We start from the raw sequence: 18,374 nt of genomic DNA, 5'->3' as shown, positions 1-18,374 counted from the left end.
ATTTTGAAGATTTTTCAAAAATAGCAGACCTACAAGCTCGTAGCGCGCCACCAAGTGGCGCGCTATGAGCTTGTAGATCTGCTATTTTTCAATAGCTAAAGTATAACATAATGCTTAGTTAAAACACCAAAAGGGGGATACCGTCCAGAATGGGTTAAACTACAAAATCAGCAGGAATAACAGCTATGTAAAAGCATTTTTTTTATATTTCTATTCTATGGCTAATTAATGTATGCTTTCTTTTATGCGTTAAACTTTGAAATTGCACTGTAAGTCAAGTGTGGGGCCATGAAAGCATTTCCACATAAAATGGGGTCCTGGTGTAAACAAAGGTGGAGAACCCCTAGCGTGTTTCTGTCAAAGATACAGTGGGGTGCCACCGATATTGTCCCTTATCATTTGACCCATTTAGGCCTGACCTCAAAATTAAAAAAAAATCCTTCTAAATCCTCCAGTTTTCTGAAATAAATATTTTCACGATTTTTCAAAAATAGCAGACCTACAAGCTCATAGCGCGCCACCGAGTGGCGCGCTATGAGCTTGTAGATCTGCTATTTTTCAATAGCTAAATTATAACATAATGTTTAAAACACCAAAAGGGGTTCCCGCCCAAAATGGGTTAACTGTCCTTTTGCGCAGATCACGCAAACCTCAGCAAAAAGAAAAGGACAACATCGATGGCCTCCAACTGTAACATGACCATACAAGACTGAATGTATCCATTGGAAACTACATTTTAAAATAATTTACTTTCGCAATACTGGTGCCCCCCAGTCTGCAGTGAGCTGGCCATGAATACAAATAAAATAAGACATTTTTCTTTAACCAGCATAGCTTTTATCTTAGTGATTACAGAAGACTGTGATGAGATGTAATGCAGAAATCTGTCTTTAGAACATGGATATGATCAACCACCTATAAATTAGATAATGATATATACACGGGTACATCATACAATATGATAGTATATCATGATGTGATATTAAATATATTATGATATAATTTATATGACATGACAGAACAGTCAGCTTGAACACATGTTGTTGACGTTATGCACTGAACAGAAGCAGTTCACAGTAGAAACATGACCCGTTCTGGTATCCAACCAGAAATGATGATTAGTAAACAATCTCACACACACACACACACACTTTAAAACTAAAACATTCCCTTTTACACTAAACATTCAAGTACAGAATGGAGAAAGTGTTACAGCATCAAATACCTTTATTCCCTTCAGGGAGACCTGAACATCTTTTACACCGACTGGAGCTACACACTTTAAAATGGCTCGCCATCATTCATCTTTAAATAAGAAAAAGGTCACAAGCCTCTACTCCAAAACGGACAAAGACAATAATTGGCTAGTGAGGAAAATGTCCTCCATCCATCTTTGGATGCGAACAAGAGAAAAGTGTAAAATTGCTGACATTTTGGAATGTTTAATTCATTAGAAACAAGACAACAGAAACCAGAACATGAAATGAGTCACGTTTTAAGACGAACCCATCCAGGAAATACAGAAAAAAACGAATAACAAAACAGAAAATTTAATAATTTATCCTATTTCAAGTGGCGTGGTGGTGCAACTGGAGCTGATCCCAGCCGTCAATGGAATGAGATTGTACAATGACATCGTCTCCATATTATATATATATAAATAGTGACAGTTGGATCTTAGACATAGTGGCTTGGGAATGAGATGTGTGTAGTGTGCATTTTTTGGGTGTCACCAGCAGCACAACACATTATTGAGCTGGATTTAACCAGGACATCTGCTACCAACACAGAGCTGTAGTGCAGCTCTACTGTAGATGGAAGGAACATGGGTTGAAGGAAAAACCACCTATTTTCACCCGTATTATATCCATATACTGTATCTATACACTAATGTTCACTATAGGGAATGATTTCTGTCCAACCCATTTAGGCCTGAAAAAAATGTCTTCAAAATCCTGACAGTTTTCTGAAATACCCGTTTCTATATCAGTGGTCTTCAAACTATTTCATTGAGTTGACAGAAATGATATAGTGAGCATTAGTGGATCCACTCATACAGTACGGCGATAAGATAGAAAAGGGTTAAGTGTTCCTTTAACGGAGAGAAGGAAACGGGAGGTAGGTGGAGGTAGGGAGAAAAACAAATGTCATATCTGGCTATGAGCAATTTGCACTGTAAGGTGAACAAAAGGATTCAGGAATGACATCATCCGTCAAAAACAAACCCAGTTTGCCAGTTGTCACATGTTATGGGAAGGTTCCATCTGACCAACTGTTTTTTTGCAGAAGTGATAGAAAGCAGCACTTTGTAGACCTTGTAAACTTGTAGACCGATTAGGCTATTTTCGGGGTAAGAGATTTTGTGGGATCCCGTGGGAAATTGAGTTATTAGCATAATATGTGACCATACCCATAACATCCTATATAAGGCAAAAAAGTCCAAATTTCATCATTCTTTAAGTAGCACGTGACATATGAAACTAGGGTGTTTTCATGATTCTGAATCCATTCCAAGCATTAGTTTTGCACAAAAAACACTCCTTGGAAGGAAAACGGCCATAGCCGTCATCACAAACGTGATGAGGTCAGCACAGTGGATATGGCCTAATTTAGCCCAAGGAGTGTTTTTTGTGCAAAACTAATGCTTGGAATGGATTCAGAATCATGAAAACACCCTAGTTTCATATGTCACATGCTACTTAGAGAATGATGAAATTTGGACTTTTTTGCCTTATATAGGATGTTATGGGTATGGTCACATATTATGCTAATAACTCAATTTCCCACGGGAGTTGAATTTCAAACTTTTAGTACATGTTATTAGACACCTTTAGAAAGACATTGGTGAAGAAATTTCTTGGTAACGATTTAGTTCCCAGATTGGTCAAATACCTGATAAAATGCCCTTACTATAAAGGGTTTAAGTGGTTAAAATGTAGAGAATGGACAGGGGTGAAAGTTGGTTTGAATTGCAGGATGTTTCCCAGAGCTACCAGAGTCCAAGTGTTGCAGACATCAGTCGGTCTCCAGACACAAGGAGATAACAGTATAGCACAGTTGGGCTTCTTTGGAATTCTCAGCAGGATAGACAAATATACAATGTCCTGAAACAAAAAAATATCTTCATCATGTGTTCCTGAATTTATCCCTGGCTGTCCAGTCTGTTTTTTATTTGATTCGGACCGCTGCAATAACCTAAATCAATGGAAAAAGTCATCCACAGCGAGTCAAGATGACGGGATGCAGAGAATTGGCTGGACGAGTCACAGGGACAAAACAGGACAATCCTGTTGTAAATCAAACAAATTGGATGCAAAAAAACGTCACGCCCCTGTTCTGCCCAAGAGAAAACACAGACCTGTTCTGCAGCAACGCCGGGCTGTGGTTTGCACATCATTTCTAAATTTGTTACAGAAATACGTATTATCTGATTATAGAATTTCACCATCCTGTTCTCCAGGCTGCGCTGTTTATTCAAAGCCAAAGAGTGTGACTGAACGAAAGTCCTCCACCCCAAAATACACAGTTCTCCTTGCACAGCCTCCTACGCATTAGGTGCGGGAGTGGCTACTTTCAGCCTGACGCTCCAATCTTAGCCACATTAGCTGCCCAATGGCTATTTAGCATCATACATACAACGATCAATCCAATCTTCCTCACCTCATTAGCTGCTAACATCTAGTTAGCATGACATACAGATAAGACCAACCGGTCTCCCCCCTCTCTCTCTCTCTAGATCTGAAGCACCAGCCCTGCGGCTGAGACGTTGTCTCCTCCCCCAGCTGTCTGGTAGACGTCGGTGCACACCAACACCGGAGCCACACAGACCTGATAGTCGTCCTCTTCCCAGCAGCTGACGGGTCTCGCCTCCTGCAGGGGGATCCGCTGGCTGCCCTCTTGCCTGCTGATGGCGAAGGAGTCGTCCATGATGAGCCGGGCCTTGCTGGGGTCGATGTCGGACGAGCCGCAGACGTGGCGGTTGGCCGTCAGCGAGGCCTTGGCCGTGGCGGACATGATGTTCTTCCACTGAGAGCCGCGCGTCACGATCATGGCCTGGAAGGCCAGCGTGTGAACGTGGAGCCGGGTCAGAGGTCGTCCTTCAGCGTCGGCCTCAGCCTCCCTGTGGTGCTGGTTGACCAGGCGGTAGAGCTCCCTCATCTGGTCCAGGACGGTGGCGACACGGGGGTTGGGGTCGGAGAGCACGGTGATATTGGTGCCTTTCATCAGACTGAGGAGATTCGGAAGTTCCTGTTCATTCATTCCTAAAGAATCAGACTGGAAGACAAAAGACCACGACGTCAAACATACTGAGATCTTGAGTATCAATAGAGGGTATGCGCGTGACATCATCAAACCCGGGAAGTTATGCAGGAATGCCTACCGAGTGGCAAAAAAACTACTTCCTGGCCTTGACAACCCATGCATCTGATCTGATTGCATTAAACAACATTAAACAATGTTTAATAGGGGATTCACAGTTTTCACACTGAGACGGACTGAGTCCGTTTCATTCGAACCGTTTCCGAATACGGTTGCCTGGTCCCCCCCCGCTGGCCATGATTCACATTGCCCGAGATTCAACAGCGCACCCGGGTACACTTGCATAACACACTTTGATCCAGGTGGCGGTGTGCTTGATGGCTGGCGCGCACGGACACTGACCATCAACTCTGCAACATTGTCTCCAATAAATCCAGACACACTGCATTGCTTCGCCTCTTTGGCTCTTTGCCGTTATACTACTTCACTGTCAGCCTGCCTGCTATTCACCGTGTCAGTCAGTTCTGTGCTCCAGTGTCGTGTTCGATTAGTTTGCTATGGATTCTACTTCAGCATCATTATTATTTTGTTTAGCTCGGCCAGAGATTATATGCCAAGCAAAGCCCAAGAGCCACATGTAGTCTGCAGAATAAGATCAGCGTGTACTGCACGTAATACGCAGATTCAACAGGAGCCGGGCGGCGTTGAGAAATGCACTGGTGTTACGCGTTGTGCAGCGTCTGTGTTTTGGTTTTTTTGTTGACGCTTGGCTCGTCGACTAGAGATTATGTCACGTTCTAAAAAAAAACAAAAAACAGTCCACTTCCTTCTTTAGGTACGCATGCATTCACATTGGAACGATCCGTATCTGAATACGCTTCAAACGGTCCAGAGACCCGCCCCCCCCATGCGGTCCCGGGGACTTTTGGGGGCGATCCGCTCCCGGGAACGGTACGCATCATTCACACTAACCCAACATCTACCAAGTGGTCCCGGGTGCGCACCCGGGACCATAGCGTGAATCGCCCCTTAAACTCACTTTGCCTGTTGCTTTGCCACTCGATGTGCCATTCACTTTAGGCATGCGCATACCCTCTATATATATATATATATATATATATATATATATATATATATATATATATATATATATATATATGATTCGTTTATTCATCAACAGCACTGAATAAAGACACAGAATATAGATGGCTACTGATGTGACTTTTAGCCAATCATCACCCATGCTATGCTTGTTCATAAATCACTGCTTGTAGATTTTCAGTTTGATTCATCATACTATAATTCTGACAATGTCTGTCTGAATGTCTGAATGTGTGTGTGTGTGTGTGTCTGTCAGAAACATCGCCGTATCTCTTCACTGCCTGCACCAATCACTCCCACTTTTTTTCGATTTTACACATTAATGATTAATAATGAATTTATTAGTGAATTAAAAATGCGAAAACGCACACAGGGCACAGTACCCCCTGCGGCCACAAGGGGGGGGCAATATCTCACAACAGGTAAGGGCTAGTCTGTAGAACTGTGTAAACACTCCAAATCCTGCCTTGGCCTAGGAGGAATATTAGGAATAAATGAATTTCCACGTACGTGTGGAATGACCAGGCGAAGGAGGTCCTCCATGAGATCCTCGTCCACAAAGCTGGCCATCTCAAAATGAACCCCGGTGCGAGGGTGCGAGGAGGAGAGGAGATCGGCCAGACGGGAGAGGAGACGTTCACGTTCACCTGAGGAGGAGGTAGAAGTTCAATGACAATGCCTTTATGTTGCCTTCGTTTCTACATTTGAAGCTTCAATGAAGCATTAACCCATTTTGGGCGGGAACCCCTTTTGGTGTTTTAAACATTGTTATAATTTAGCTATTGAAAAATAGCAGATCTACAAGCTCATAGCGCCGAGCTTGTAGGTCTGCTATTTTTGAAAAAGCGTGAAAATGTGCCTCAAATCTTTGAATATTGTTACAGAGTCAACGTTTTTAAGTCAAATCGTTGCTTCTGGGGAGTCCCTGGAACAACATATTTTAAGATGGGGGTCGGCGGCCAATTACCTATGCCTTTTGGGGTCCTTGACATGAAATATTGAGCACGACTGATATAAAAACATTATATTTCAGAAAACTGTCATGATTTAGAAGAAAATTTCGATGTCAGGCCTAAATGGGTTAAAAAAAAAGACATTATGGGATAATATGGGGATCATATAGAAAGGGGAGGGATGGGGGGTCAGCTGCACACACAGTCTGTGTAATGTCAATGCTAGCTGTTTCCGCTGACCTGATTGGAAGGGGAAACTGTCCATCATCTGTAGCCCGCCCACCACTAGAAGGTCCGGTTGGAAGTCTTTTAATTTGTCAGCAAAGTCCTCCATGGAGTCCAGGTAGGGGTTATGGTCATCACTATGGACTATATACCTTAAAAATACAATAGAATACACAGAACAATAGAGTTAACGCATTTTGACCCGAGATCAGATTCTAAAAATGTCTTCTACATCCTGACAGTTTTCTGAAAAAGCTATGTTTCTATCGTAGCAGACGTACAAGCTCGTAGACGTACAAGCTCGTAGCGTGCCACTCGGTGGCGCGCTATGAGCTTGTAGATCTGCTATTTTTCAATAGCTAAAGCATAACATAATGCTAACACCAAAAGGGGTTCCCGCCCCAGAATGGGTTAAGGTCCCTGCAACACAGAGCGCATTTTTCCGAAAAACGCGAACCAGTGTGCAACCACCTTTAGGGTAATCATCACTATTGACAATATACTGTGCAGCAGGGGTTTTCAACTGATTGTGAACCAGGGACCACCACCTTGACTAAGAATCAACCTGGGGACCACTGTGGTGTTGCAATTATGGGATATGGGCTAAGATTAGTGCTTTCGTAACACTCCATAGCAGGGGTGGGCAACTTTGACGATGGAGAGGGCCACTATATTTCCACACTCGCTCCCTAGAGGGCCATATATTACTGTCGTAGCAAAAATAGCCGATCTATAAGCTCAAAGCGACGCGTTTTGAGCTTAAAGATCGGCTATTTTTGCTATATTCTAATTGAAATCTTGAATACATTTTTGCTATTTTTGAATTGGAATCCTGAAAATGTACATGTTTTATAATACTTGTGTTATTAAGTATTTGTGTTGAGCAATGAGCTACTAATTTAGACTGAAGTAATTAAAGCGGGTCATGTTTGCATGTTGTGGAATTGTAAACAGCTGAAACCAATATTATATCAGTATTCTGACATTAACCTGAGGGCCACATTAAGTGAAGGTGGGGGCCGCATGTGGCCCCCGGGCTGCCAGTTGCTCACCCCTGCTCCATTCCATAGCATAACTCGCTATGGAATGCATCCCATGTATATACTGTACTGTTTCTCTAAAACGAGGGTCCACGGACTTAACTAATATACAGTACTGACACATGTGGCCCCATCTTGGGCGCGCCTTACCCTTTATCCCTTATATTTTGCCATATTTTACTATCTTGAAAAATATTAAAAAAAATAGTTCAACTAGCCGATCTACATCCACACATTATGATCTTGTAGATCAGCTATTTGAACAATTTTTTTTATATATATATATATATATATATATGCAAAATATAGCACATAATGACATGATTCTATGGGCACATTTCCTAATAATGATGGCTCAATCAGGCAAGCTGGTACACTTCACCCTTCTTGAGATTCTAACTGCCTTTTCTGTGGAATTTCTTAACCTCAGACTTCCCAGTAATTCTGATTATTCATTGACGCACTTCCACGGAACAGTGCACAAAAGCTTAGAGCACTGTTCCGTGGAACAAAATACAAAATATTTCTCTTTGCTACATTACTAAATGCATATGGTCAGGGACCACATGCAATACCTTCACGGACCACCAGTGGTCCACGGACCACCTGTTGAAAACCCCTGCTGTACAGTACTTAACCCATTTTGGGCGGGAACCCCTTTTGGTGTTTTAAACATCAGGTTATAATTTAGCTATTGAAAAATAGCAGATCTACAAGCTCATAGCGCGCCACCGAGTGGCGCGCTATGAGCTTGTAGGTCTGCTATTTTTGAAAAATCGTTAAAATGTGCCTCAAATCTTTCAGAAAATTGTCATGATTTAGAAATCTTTTTTTTTTTTTTTTTTCGACGTCAGACCTGAATGGGTCAACAGGTACACACAGTAGCGATGCGTGGGTTGACTCTACTGTATGTAGTGCATGTAAAGCCCCTCTCACCAACGTTTCAGCAACACAGTAAACAACACATGTTTATTAGAACTATGAACAGACATGCTTCAATTAGGCATGTAACGATATATCGTATATCGATATATATCGATATTATATCCCGACGATATGTATCGATTTATTAAAAATTAATATCGATAAAATAAAATAAAGGGGGGCTAGTGTGTGATAGGAAATGTGAGCTGTAATCATATTCCATCATATTCACGTGCTTTTGGAGATAAATGAGACAGACTCCATGCAGTCACTTTCAGTAGTAGAGGCCTGCAGAGGGGAGCTGTATGTGTCTGTGACACAGGTGATGGTCGTTATTGATGCTCATTAATACATCAAGGAAGGCAATTATGTTTCTGCACTGTCAAATAGGTCTTACATCTATCCTAAGATGCCATCAAAGAAAAGAAGAAATGTTAACTCGAGCTAGGTTTAAACATGAAAGCATGTTTACAGTTGTTGCACAGAAATTAAGTAATTTTACATGAAAAGTAATGCTACTTTTGCAATGTATTTAAATACAAATTGTGAAAAAAGCTTGGGGGGAAGATAAATCATTAAAAAATATATATATTTTTCATTATATATTTGTCTGAAAAATAATTGTGTTGAAAATATCGTGAAAAGTCGTATCGTGAACCTCATATCGTGGTACGTATCGTATCGTGAGTTGAGTGTATCGTTACATGCCTAGCTTCAATGCAATACAAGTAGCACACACAGAATCAGCCTGACAGAACAGAACCCCAGTTCTGCTTCTCAAGTTAAGACGTTGCCATTCAAACCTGTAATATAGCAAGCAAACATAGCTCTCTAAGTATGTGTGTATACCTGTTGGCTCTGCGTGAGGTGTACTGTCCCCAGCTCGCTCCCATTGGATACTCCAGGATGAGGTGGATGTCGGGCTCCTCCACTATGTTTCCTGCCACTGCAAAGATTAATTCAGTATTTTAGCCGTGACGTGAGCTAGGGCATTAAGCAACTAGTCGACTAGTAAATCCACTAGTCGACCTTGTTGGTACTAGTTGAACACCCACACACACCCACACACACACCCACACACCCACACACCCCCACACACACACACACACACACACACACACACACACCAACTAGTCAAAATGACTAGAAGTGAATGCCCTAACGTGAGCACCCCCTCCAGAGATACTTCCGGGTCCTACTTTTGTGTCGCTTTTGTGTCCCCATAGAGTTATACTGTGACGCTCCGTCTGACTAAATCTGAGACGAAAACAACCACGAAAGTCTCATTTTACAGCTTTCCTCGCAACAACAAAGCTGCTGCTCTCCCAAATCTGGCTGTGACAGGCCGTCTTGCCCCCACACGGAATACTATCGCCATTTTATTTCATTGTGTCAACTAAATCCTCATTAATGCAAACTAGATTCAACATACTCAAGCCTGCACACATTCTAAATATGCCCCCGAAATATTGTACTGAGCAAATGGACTGTTACCACCTTCAATAATAATGATAATAATAGTCTTTATTGTCTCCACATCATATATTTTCTTTGTCATGGACACTTGTACAAAACATTAATAATTCTACTCGAGTTGGAAGCATTAAGACCCATTTTAACCCTCAATGGCTTCCTTTCTGAAAAATAACGTCATTGTAAAAAGATTCACACGTTTAGATATTCTATTTACAATGAGCTGCGGACGGGAGCTGGTGCCACTTGGACCCGGACGTGACGTAGCACTACAAAATGACGTCGGACTTAAATACTGAATAGGGTTGTCACCATTCCAAATTGAAGTTGACGATTAATTGTCAAATAATTGCAATCAACGATTTCATTAGTGTGGTTCAACCATACGGCCCGACTTTATTTATTCTGTATGAACTTTATTCCGCCCCGTGTGACGTCGCCCCATGTGGGTCGATAAACTTTATTTAAAAGTTCAAAAAGTTCAAAAATAGCAGACCTACAAGCTCGTGGCACGCTATAGCTTGTAGATCTGCTACAAAACCCTGTAATTCCAGCCAAAGCGATTGGATTTACCATCCTGGAAATAAGAGCCTGGGGGTTTGCGGTTTCTACATGGCACAGAGACACTCATTACAGTGACTAAATGACCTCAATTTAATTGTTCAGCCCTCGTGTGTGTGTGTGTGTGTGTGTGTGTGTGTGTGTGTGTGTGTGTGTGTGTGTGTGTGTACCTGCAATGTGTCCAGACAAGACCTCAGTGAAGTCGGGACTAAAGGTTCCCCCTAGCAGCACGTCACACCCTTCGGTTGCCATGCGACCAGCCATCACCGGGGCGTTGCCCCCCACCGACCATCTGTTGCCAGGTAACTCGCGGGAGGCCTCCACCAGCTCACTGAACAGGGTGTCGTTTATCACAAAACGCCTGAAAGAGGAGAGCGGTAAAAAGGTAGGAGAAGGAGAACACACGTTAGGAGAGAAGACGGTAGAAGAAACAAGAGGATAATTCCAATTTCAGTTGTTCCTGTATACGTTCTCTCTCCAGCATACAATTGGTACAGTTGGAGGCCATCGATATTGTCCTTTTCTTTTTGCTGAGGTTTGCGTGATCTGCGCAAAAGGACAGTTAACCCATTTTGGGCGGGAACCCCTTTTGGTGTTTTAAACATGTTATAATTTAGCGATTGAAAAATAGCAGATCTACAAGCTCATAGCGCGCCACCGAGTGGCGTGCTACGAGCTTGTAGGTCTGCTATTTTTGAAAAATCGTGAAAATATTTATTTCAGAAAACTGGAGGATTTAGAAGGATTTTTTCAAATTTTGAGGTCAGGCCTAAATGGGTCAAATGATAAGGGACAATATCGGTGGCACCCAACTGTATCTCCCTCTGTCTCTAATCTCTCACTCACATTCCCTCTGTGCAGAGTTAGTGAGCATGACAGCCGGTTGTTTTTAGGGTTTATTTCCAGATAAATGAACATGGCCATTACAGTCAAAGAGACAGAATCACGAGATAAAAGGAAAGAGAATGCCGTGTATTTTACTGTAGGAATGATTAGTTAAGTTAGTTACTGCGAGAGGGAGGACTAGCCAACACCAGCTACTCACAGCGTTACAATGAAGTCCTCTCTCATCATTTATGAAATATGAACACAGTACACAGAGCTTAAAATCAGCCTGATTTGGTTTCTTTTGCGATTGTTACAGCTGTTCAGAAGTTAAGTTCACCGTTTTTACCAGGATACCAAACGCTCCATCTGTTCACACATCATCACCTGAGTGACTGACTCAGGCTCAGCATTAACCCATTTAGGCCTGACCTCGAATTTTTAAAAAAAATCTTCTAAATCCTCCAGTTTTCTGAAATAAATATTTTCGCGATTTTTCAAAAATAGCAGACCTACAAGCTCGTAGCGCGCCACTCGGTGGCACGCTATGAGCTTGTAGATCTGCTATTTTTCAATAGCTGAATTTGTTTATTGATTGAAAAAAAAATAGAACTCCTTTCTCTGCCATATTCCCTCAACGTGACCCGTTATTGCACTTATAAACTGAGCAAGTCTGCAGGAATAATAACCCGGGAATAGTCTGGTGACCAACGGGTTAGACGGGTGACAGCAGGAATGTAGACGGCACCCGGGAGCAGTATGGGTTGGCGCCCCCAGACTGTGTCTTCCGTGAGGAGGAAGCCCAACAAACCCATGGTGAGGCCTTTAGGAGGGCCATTCAAGCCGCAGGTGGAGCCTGCAGCACCAACCGTTGCCCAGGTGGAGCCTGCAGAACCATCGTGGCTCAAGAATCAATATTGTTTTTTGTTCTGCACCATTGTAAGTAAATAAGAAAAGAACGTAGCAGTGTTGTGGGGGGTGAGGGGGGTGTCTGGGATGGTGGTTCAGGAAAGAAGCATATTCGGTGTACACAGAGACTGCAAGGGTGGCGTTTTCTCTCTGGGACCCGGGTTTCAAAAATGGGCGTTTTCGGTCACCCAAAACGCTGGCTCCATGTGGCTGGAACGGCAAAACGATTCAAAACGTTTGCGGATACAGCTAAAACGTTTCCGTTTCAGTTCAGTCTGGAGACAGGGCCTAATTTTGTACATAAGGGTAAGTATTCGAATGGAACCAGGGACTCACTGCTGGGATTAGAGCCTATATTAGGGTTAAACTGATTCTAAAGACATACAGAGTGTCTTACATGCTCAGCACATCAGCTAGATGACTCACAGACAATCTATGCAAGTAGGAAGTGAGACAAATGCAGGTACTAGGACATCATGAACTAAAGGCCAGACCGCATCAATGCGGTAGTTACTTAGTTGCAACTCCTTGCAACAAAACAGTTTCAAAGGCCAGTCCACACCAATGCAACAAAACAGTTTCAAGGCCAGTCCACCAATTAGTAAGAGAAATCTATGAAAATCTGGGAACTAAATCGTTACCAAGAAATGTCTTCACCAATGTGTTTCTAAAGGTGTCTAATAACATGTACTAAAAGTTTGAAATTCAACTCCCGTGGGAAATTGAGTTATTAGCATAATATGTGACCATACCCTTAACATCCTATATAATGCAAAAAAGTCCAAATTTCATCATTCTTTAAGTAGCATGTGACATATGAAACTATAGGGTTCTACTTAAAGAATGATGAAATTTGGACTTTTTTGCCTTATATAGGATGTTAAGGGTATGGTCACATATTATGCTAATAACTCAATTTCCCACGGGAGTTGAATTTCAAACTTTTAGTATATGTTATTAGACACCTTTAGAAACACATTGGTGAAGAAATTTCTTGGTAACGATTTAGTTCCCAGATTGGTCAAATACCTGATAAAATGCCCTTACTAAATGCAACTGCTATTGGGGAAAATGGTTGAAAGTAGTTGCATGTTGCAAGGAGTTGCTTGGTGTGGACTAGCCATTACTCTGAAACTAACCATACTCCTAGTAACCACACACACATCCTGTGTGAACACAGAAACGTGCACAGACAGAGACATACCATAATGCAGACGCACACATGCACAGTTTTGCACACACAGCAGCCTCACTCACTCTGCAGCGGCTCCCGGCGGGAAGAAGTAAGCGAAGCTCTGAATGAGTTGCTCCGTGTTCTCTATGTAGTCGTGGTGGAGCGGCTGGCCACTTGGAGTCAGACCCATTTTATTCAACAGTGTCACACCGTCCACTATCAGGTCGATACAACCCCCGAAACCTGCAGGAAACACAAAAAAACACACAGATGGTCAAAACCTGGAGAGCCTGGCGGAAGGGTTCTGATTCTGAAGGAGAGAGGAACAGAAACACCAGTATTGTAGATGTGAACAACACGTCATGCCAAGAAGAACCAACCAGCCCCCGTGGAGACCAGGGTTTGATTCCTCCTCGGCATGACTTAACCCTCCCAGTGAGGTCATCTGTTATTTTGGTAAATGGTGCATTTATATAGCGCCTTTATCCAAGGCGCTTTACATAGATTGTGCATTACATTCACCCATTCACACACACATTCATACACCGATGGCGACGGAAACCATGCAAGGTACCAACCAGCACATCGGGAGCAATTTGGGGTTCAGTGTCTTGCCCAAGGACACTTCGACATGTAGACAGGAGGAGCCGGGATTCGAACCGCCGACCCACGGATCATTGGACGACCTGCTCTACCTCCTGAGCCACAGTCGCCCACATACATACATACGTCTTAAAGGGCAGCATTATCATAAAGTGCTGACATTTTCTGTATGTATTAGACCAGATACTTTAGAAGTGTCTGGTGCTGGCTGGGACTCTGGTGCAACGCGCAGGTCCTGGGCCTGGTGAGAGCAGGAGTGGACCTGGTGAGACGTAGGAGACAGGAGTCAACCCAACCACAGAGCCTAGTCCTTCCATGCACCAGAAGCGTACCTCCCAGCCCTGGCAGAGTAGTTCTGGAGTAGTTCCAACGGATTGTGTGGCCTTGGTCTTTCCCCTAATGGGACTGATCGTGGGTAGCTACTGGGACGTAAGTCGGGACTTGATCACCCCGGCTGGGTCACCTGAGTGAGGGGTATGATGTCCGAGAGACCTGGAACCCCGATGACCTTGGGATACATCACTGAGGATCCCAGGTGCATGCAATGTTTTTTTTGTTATAGATAGTGAAAGTGAGGAACAGTGAATGCCTCTAGTACCTCTACCAGTTTGGTCATCATCACGTCATCCATATGACTATTGATCAAAAATGTACCCAAACAATAATATTGTCACATTATCAATATCAAGGAGTTCAGTCAAAAATGTTTTGATATAGGAGATCGAGACCAAGGGCAGAGAGAGGAGAGTCACGCAAGACAAGACCGAAAATTCACATTCCAGTCTTCGCAGCTTCAAGGAGCATGGTCTGTGCACAAACTGGCTAAGCCACCAGGCACCCCCTCAATTAGGGTGCGTTCGGAAATGCGCCCTGTGAACGCACTGGTGTGCTCTCTTGTCGTTCGTCGTTTATTCAGTGCACTCGGTGCGTTGTCGTTCGAAAATCCAGTGCGCTGCGCACCGGGTGTGCCGAGTGCCCGCACTGTGCGACCCTACCCTGAAGCTGGGGTTGTCCGGTGTAAATGAGTCACAGCTGTGGTCGTTCGTAAATAAGGCACACTGAACGCACTCTGCGACGTCACCGCCCACCACACTCAACTGACCACATTTCCGGTGCGCATTTCCGAACGCACCCTAAATCACGTTCAACCTTTCAACTTGTCATAGGTGAAAATGTTCTCATTTTCAAAATGGCAAGCTCACAACACAGTTTTTAAAATACAATGCTGTGTATGACCAGGTATAAAAAAAGCCTTACTTTTTACACTCATCATTCGTCATTCTATTTTAAAGGTTTAAATGGGTTAACCAGTTAAATTATAATGACGTAACTGGTGGTAATTATATGGAAGAGACAGCATAGTGTCTATTTGTACGTCTCTAAATGTTTTTGATGATTTGAACATGGTGGACCCTATTGGAAACAAGTGTAATGCTTAATTGGGTCGTCCACTCACAGTTAACAGCCTTTGTATTGAGTTTGTGCTTGAAATGTACTGTAATTCTGCAAACTGTTAATACATTTTTCAATCAATCAATCAATGGCAGGGAAGGCGTGTTGCTGGACCGGCTAAAGGACAAGGTTGAGAAGATAAGGTGAACGCTTATACATGTTGTGACTGTCATCAGGTCCAAAGGATACTATGGAGGTAATGGTATATGGTACTATGACCCATTTCATCACCAGTTGGCTGATAAACTCATGATTATTTCCATAAAGTCAGTGATCATCAGGATGGTTATGACTCAGTATTTAACATCTCAGTTCACCTCTAAATCCATAATAACACTTGAGATGAGATGCTGTGGTCCGTTAGCAACCCAGATAATATAAAACGAGTTTAAAAAAACAACCATTGATTGATTGGAAAATGAATTAACAGTTTGTAGAGTGAGCACAGTTCAATACAGTAAAGTTCAACACAGTAAAGCTGCAGCACAGGTCAATACATGGTCTGCTAAGAGGATTGAAATACCAAGCACATTTAATGAGGGACAACAATGACTTTTGACTTATTTTTACCAGGGCCAGTTTCGAATTGCAACCACCCATAAGTGTTGACTGTTGAGACGAGTGGTTTTGAAGGAGAGTAAGGAAGTAAGTAAGGATTCACATTTCTTTACATATGGCAGGGCTCCTAGTCCTATGCTAAATCTTTGTGGCATAGGAGGAGTAACCCCTTGTTTGAACTGAATCTGGTTTGAGCTGAACAATCCCCCCCCTCCCCCATGGGAGAAAAGAAGACAACATTAAAGAAAATCTCCATTGTATGGAGAGTGGTGTCTTTAGTTCAAACCAACTACCGAATGTCACAATCAGGGTCAAGAGTCCTCTGTAGCTGTAGGCCGCACTTGATTTGCACCCACAGCTTGATAAACCTGTTTTATGACTGGTTCTCACTGATAACTACAACCCCCCCCCCATTGCTACATTGTTTGTTCAGCAACATGAGTCTCTCCAGCTATATAGAAAGACTGTGTGTGTGTGTGTATATATATATATATATATATATATATATATATATATATATAATTCGCCCAGAGAAAGATTTGCCAGGAGCTACTACTGATGCAGCGGTGGCCGAACGGATAGCGGCGCGGTCTAGATACCGGAAGGTTCACAGTTCGAATCAGCCGTTCGACACGTTAAAATTACCACCGCTGAAATGCCCTTGAACAAGGCATCAACCACTACGATGAAATGTGTTCTATGAGCAGGGCCTGGCTGGAAACAAGTTCTTGAGCTTAGCCCAGATACCCTGGGTAAATATAGATTTCATTTCATTTCATTTCATTTCATGCATATTATGACAGATAACAGTCTAGTGAACCTAGCCCAAGATTTAGACTCTCGTAGGTTTTTTTCGATTCTGACGAATCTCACTAACCACTAACTAGCCTATAGCATGCAGATACATTGTAAATTAAATTAATAAACGTTTAGTGAACAACAATTATCCTGTGCAGTAAATAAAATTGCAAATAACAAACCCAGTTAACCCACTATACATTAATTAAAACCATCAAAACAGGCTGCTGTGCTGTTGCCTGTTCATAATTCACCTGTATACTAAACCATCAATCAACAAAAGCCACCTCGATGAATTGAATACAGGACCTCAATGGAAATAAGGCATATTCCGCTTCTTTGGGTTATCCTTTTAGAATGCCTTTGCATAAATAAACCTGTTAATAACGTATTGACATCAATGAAATGATAATGTTAGCTAACGTTAGCTCTTACCAATGGCCACCCTGGGTCTGGCTGCATGGCTGTCGATCCCTACTTTGCTCTCGGCCCGGAGCAGAGAGGACAGCACGGCGTCCAGACGGTCGTCCAACATGTTATTATTGTTCTGTGGCGTTCTGAACCAGTAAGCCAACAGAACCACCAACAGGGACAGAGCGGAGCCATACTTCATGACTGAGAACCTACTCCTTCCCTCCATTGTCGCTGCTGATCTGGCTGCCAGCAGCAGCAACACTGACTGGTCCAGACAGTGGTCCACATCCACACTACACTCTGCTTGCTGCTCCCAGAGGGATACCGGACAACTCGCCAGTTTACCAACTTTATAGAAGGTTCCCCGGTACCGTGCTTATTCTCTCAAATGCCCTAGACTTAAATTAATAAATGTTATTTTCATGATCTTATATGTATGTCTTTTTTTAACTCTATGCCTGACCTTTTATTCCCCTTTTATGTTCATGATTATATGCATACTATGTGGATTGTGTCTGATATGTTGTGATTGTGTTGTGACCTGTCTGATATGTTATCACCTAACTGTAAAGTACCTGATTTCTGTCCTGCCTGTGAAGCACTTTCAACTGCAACTCTGTATGAAAGGTGCTATATAAATAAAGTTTATTATTATTAACTCACCACAGCGAAAATGTTTCGTCAATGTCTTCATCGTTATGCTAACATGCTGTCTTCATCAGTGTATGTCAAACCCACAGATATAATTTCCAAAGTGATCAAATTATTTCATGCAATTAAATGGTCAGCTAGATGATGATAAAAAAAAGTTGAGTATGTGAATACCAATGATAATTGGTTTCAATTTCAGGATATTGTTTATAAATTAATTAGGCCGACATTGTTTCGGTACTTTGGTGTTTAAACTTTTGCATTCCTACTTCATCTAGTGTAAAACTCTAACTAACTATCCTCTCTATCTCTCAATTGAATGCAATTTAAATGAAGGTGAAGTAAAACTAAAATACACTAAAACCGCGGCGAGTCGGAAAACTGGCGAGTTCTCCGGATACCTCCCAGGATAGACCCAGACCAACCGGGTTGTGAGACATTCGTTTTGATACC

The 18,374-nt window shown here is 42.6% G+C and overlaps 1 protein-coding gene across 1 annotated transcript; it reads right to left on the bottom strand.

Annotated features, from left to right (window-relative positions):
* Window positions 1–1,479: 1,479 nt before the first annotated feature.
* On the bottom strand, window positions 1,480–17,599 carry adpgk2 (ADP-dependent glucokinase 2). Its single transcript, XM_079497751.1, has 7 exons — window positions 17,292–17,599; window positions 13,529–13,688; window positions 10,708–10,898; window positions 9,353–9,449; window positions 6,555–6,691; window positions 5,872–6,008; window positions 1,480–4,275 (listed from the first exon to the last, which is right to left on the bottom strand). Exons 1-7 carry the CDS (start codon window positions 17,494–17,496, stop codon window positions 3,733–3,735), a joined length of 1,470 nt encoding a protein of 489 aa, XP_079353877.1. The 5' UTR covers window positions 17,497–17,599; the 3' UTR covers window positions 1,480–3,732.
* Window positions 17,600–18,374: the final 775 nt, after the last annotated feature.

This window comes from Electrona antarctica (genome assembly GCF_951216825.1).
Source record: "Electrona antarctica genome assembly, chromosome: 3".
Classification (NCBI taxonomy): Eukaryota; Metazoa; Chordata; class Actinopteri; order Myctophiformes; family Myctophidae; genus Electrona; species Electrona antarctica.
This window is presented reverse-complemented; position numbering and strand designations above follow the sequence as displayed.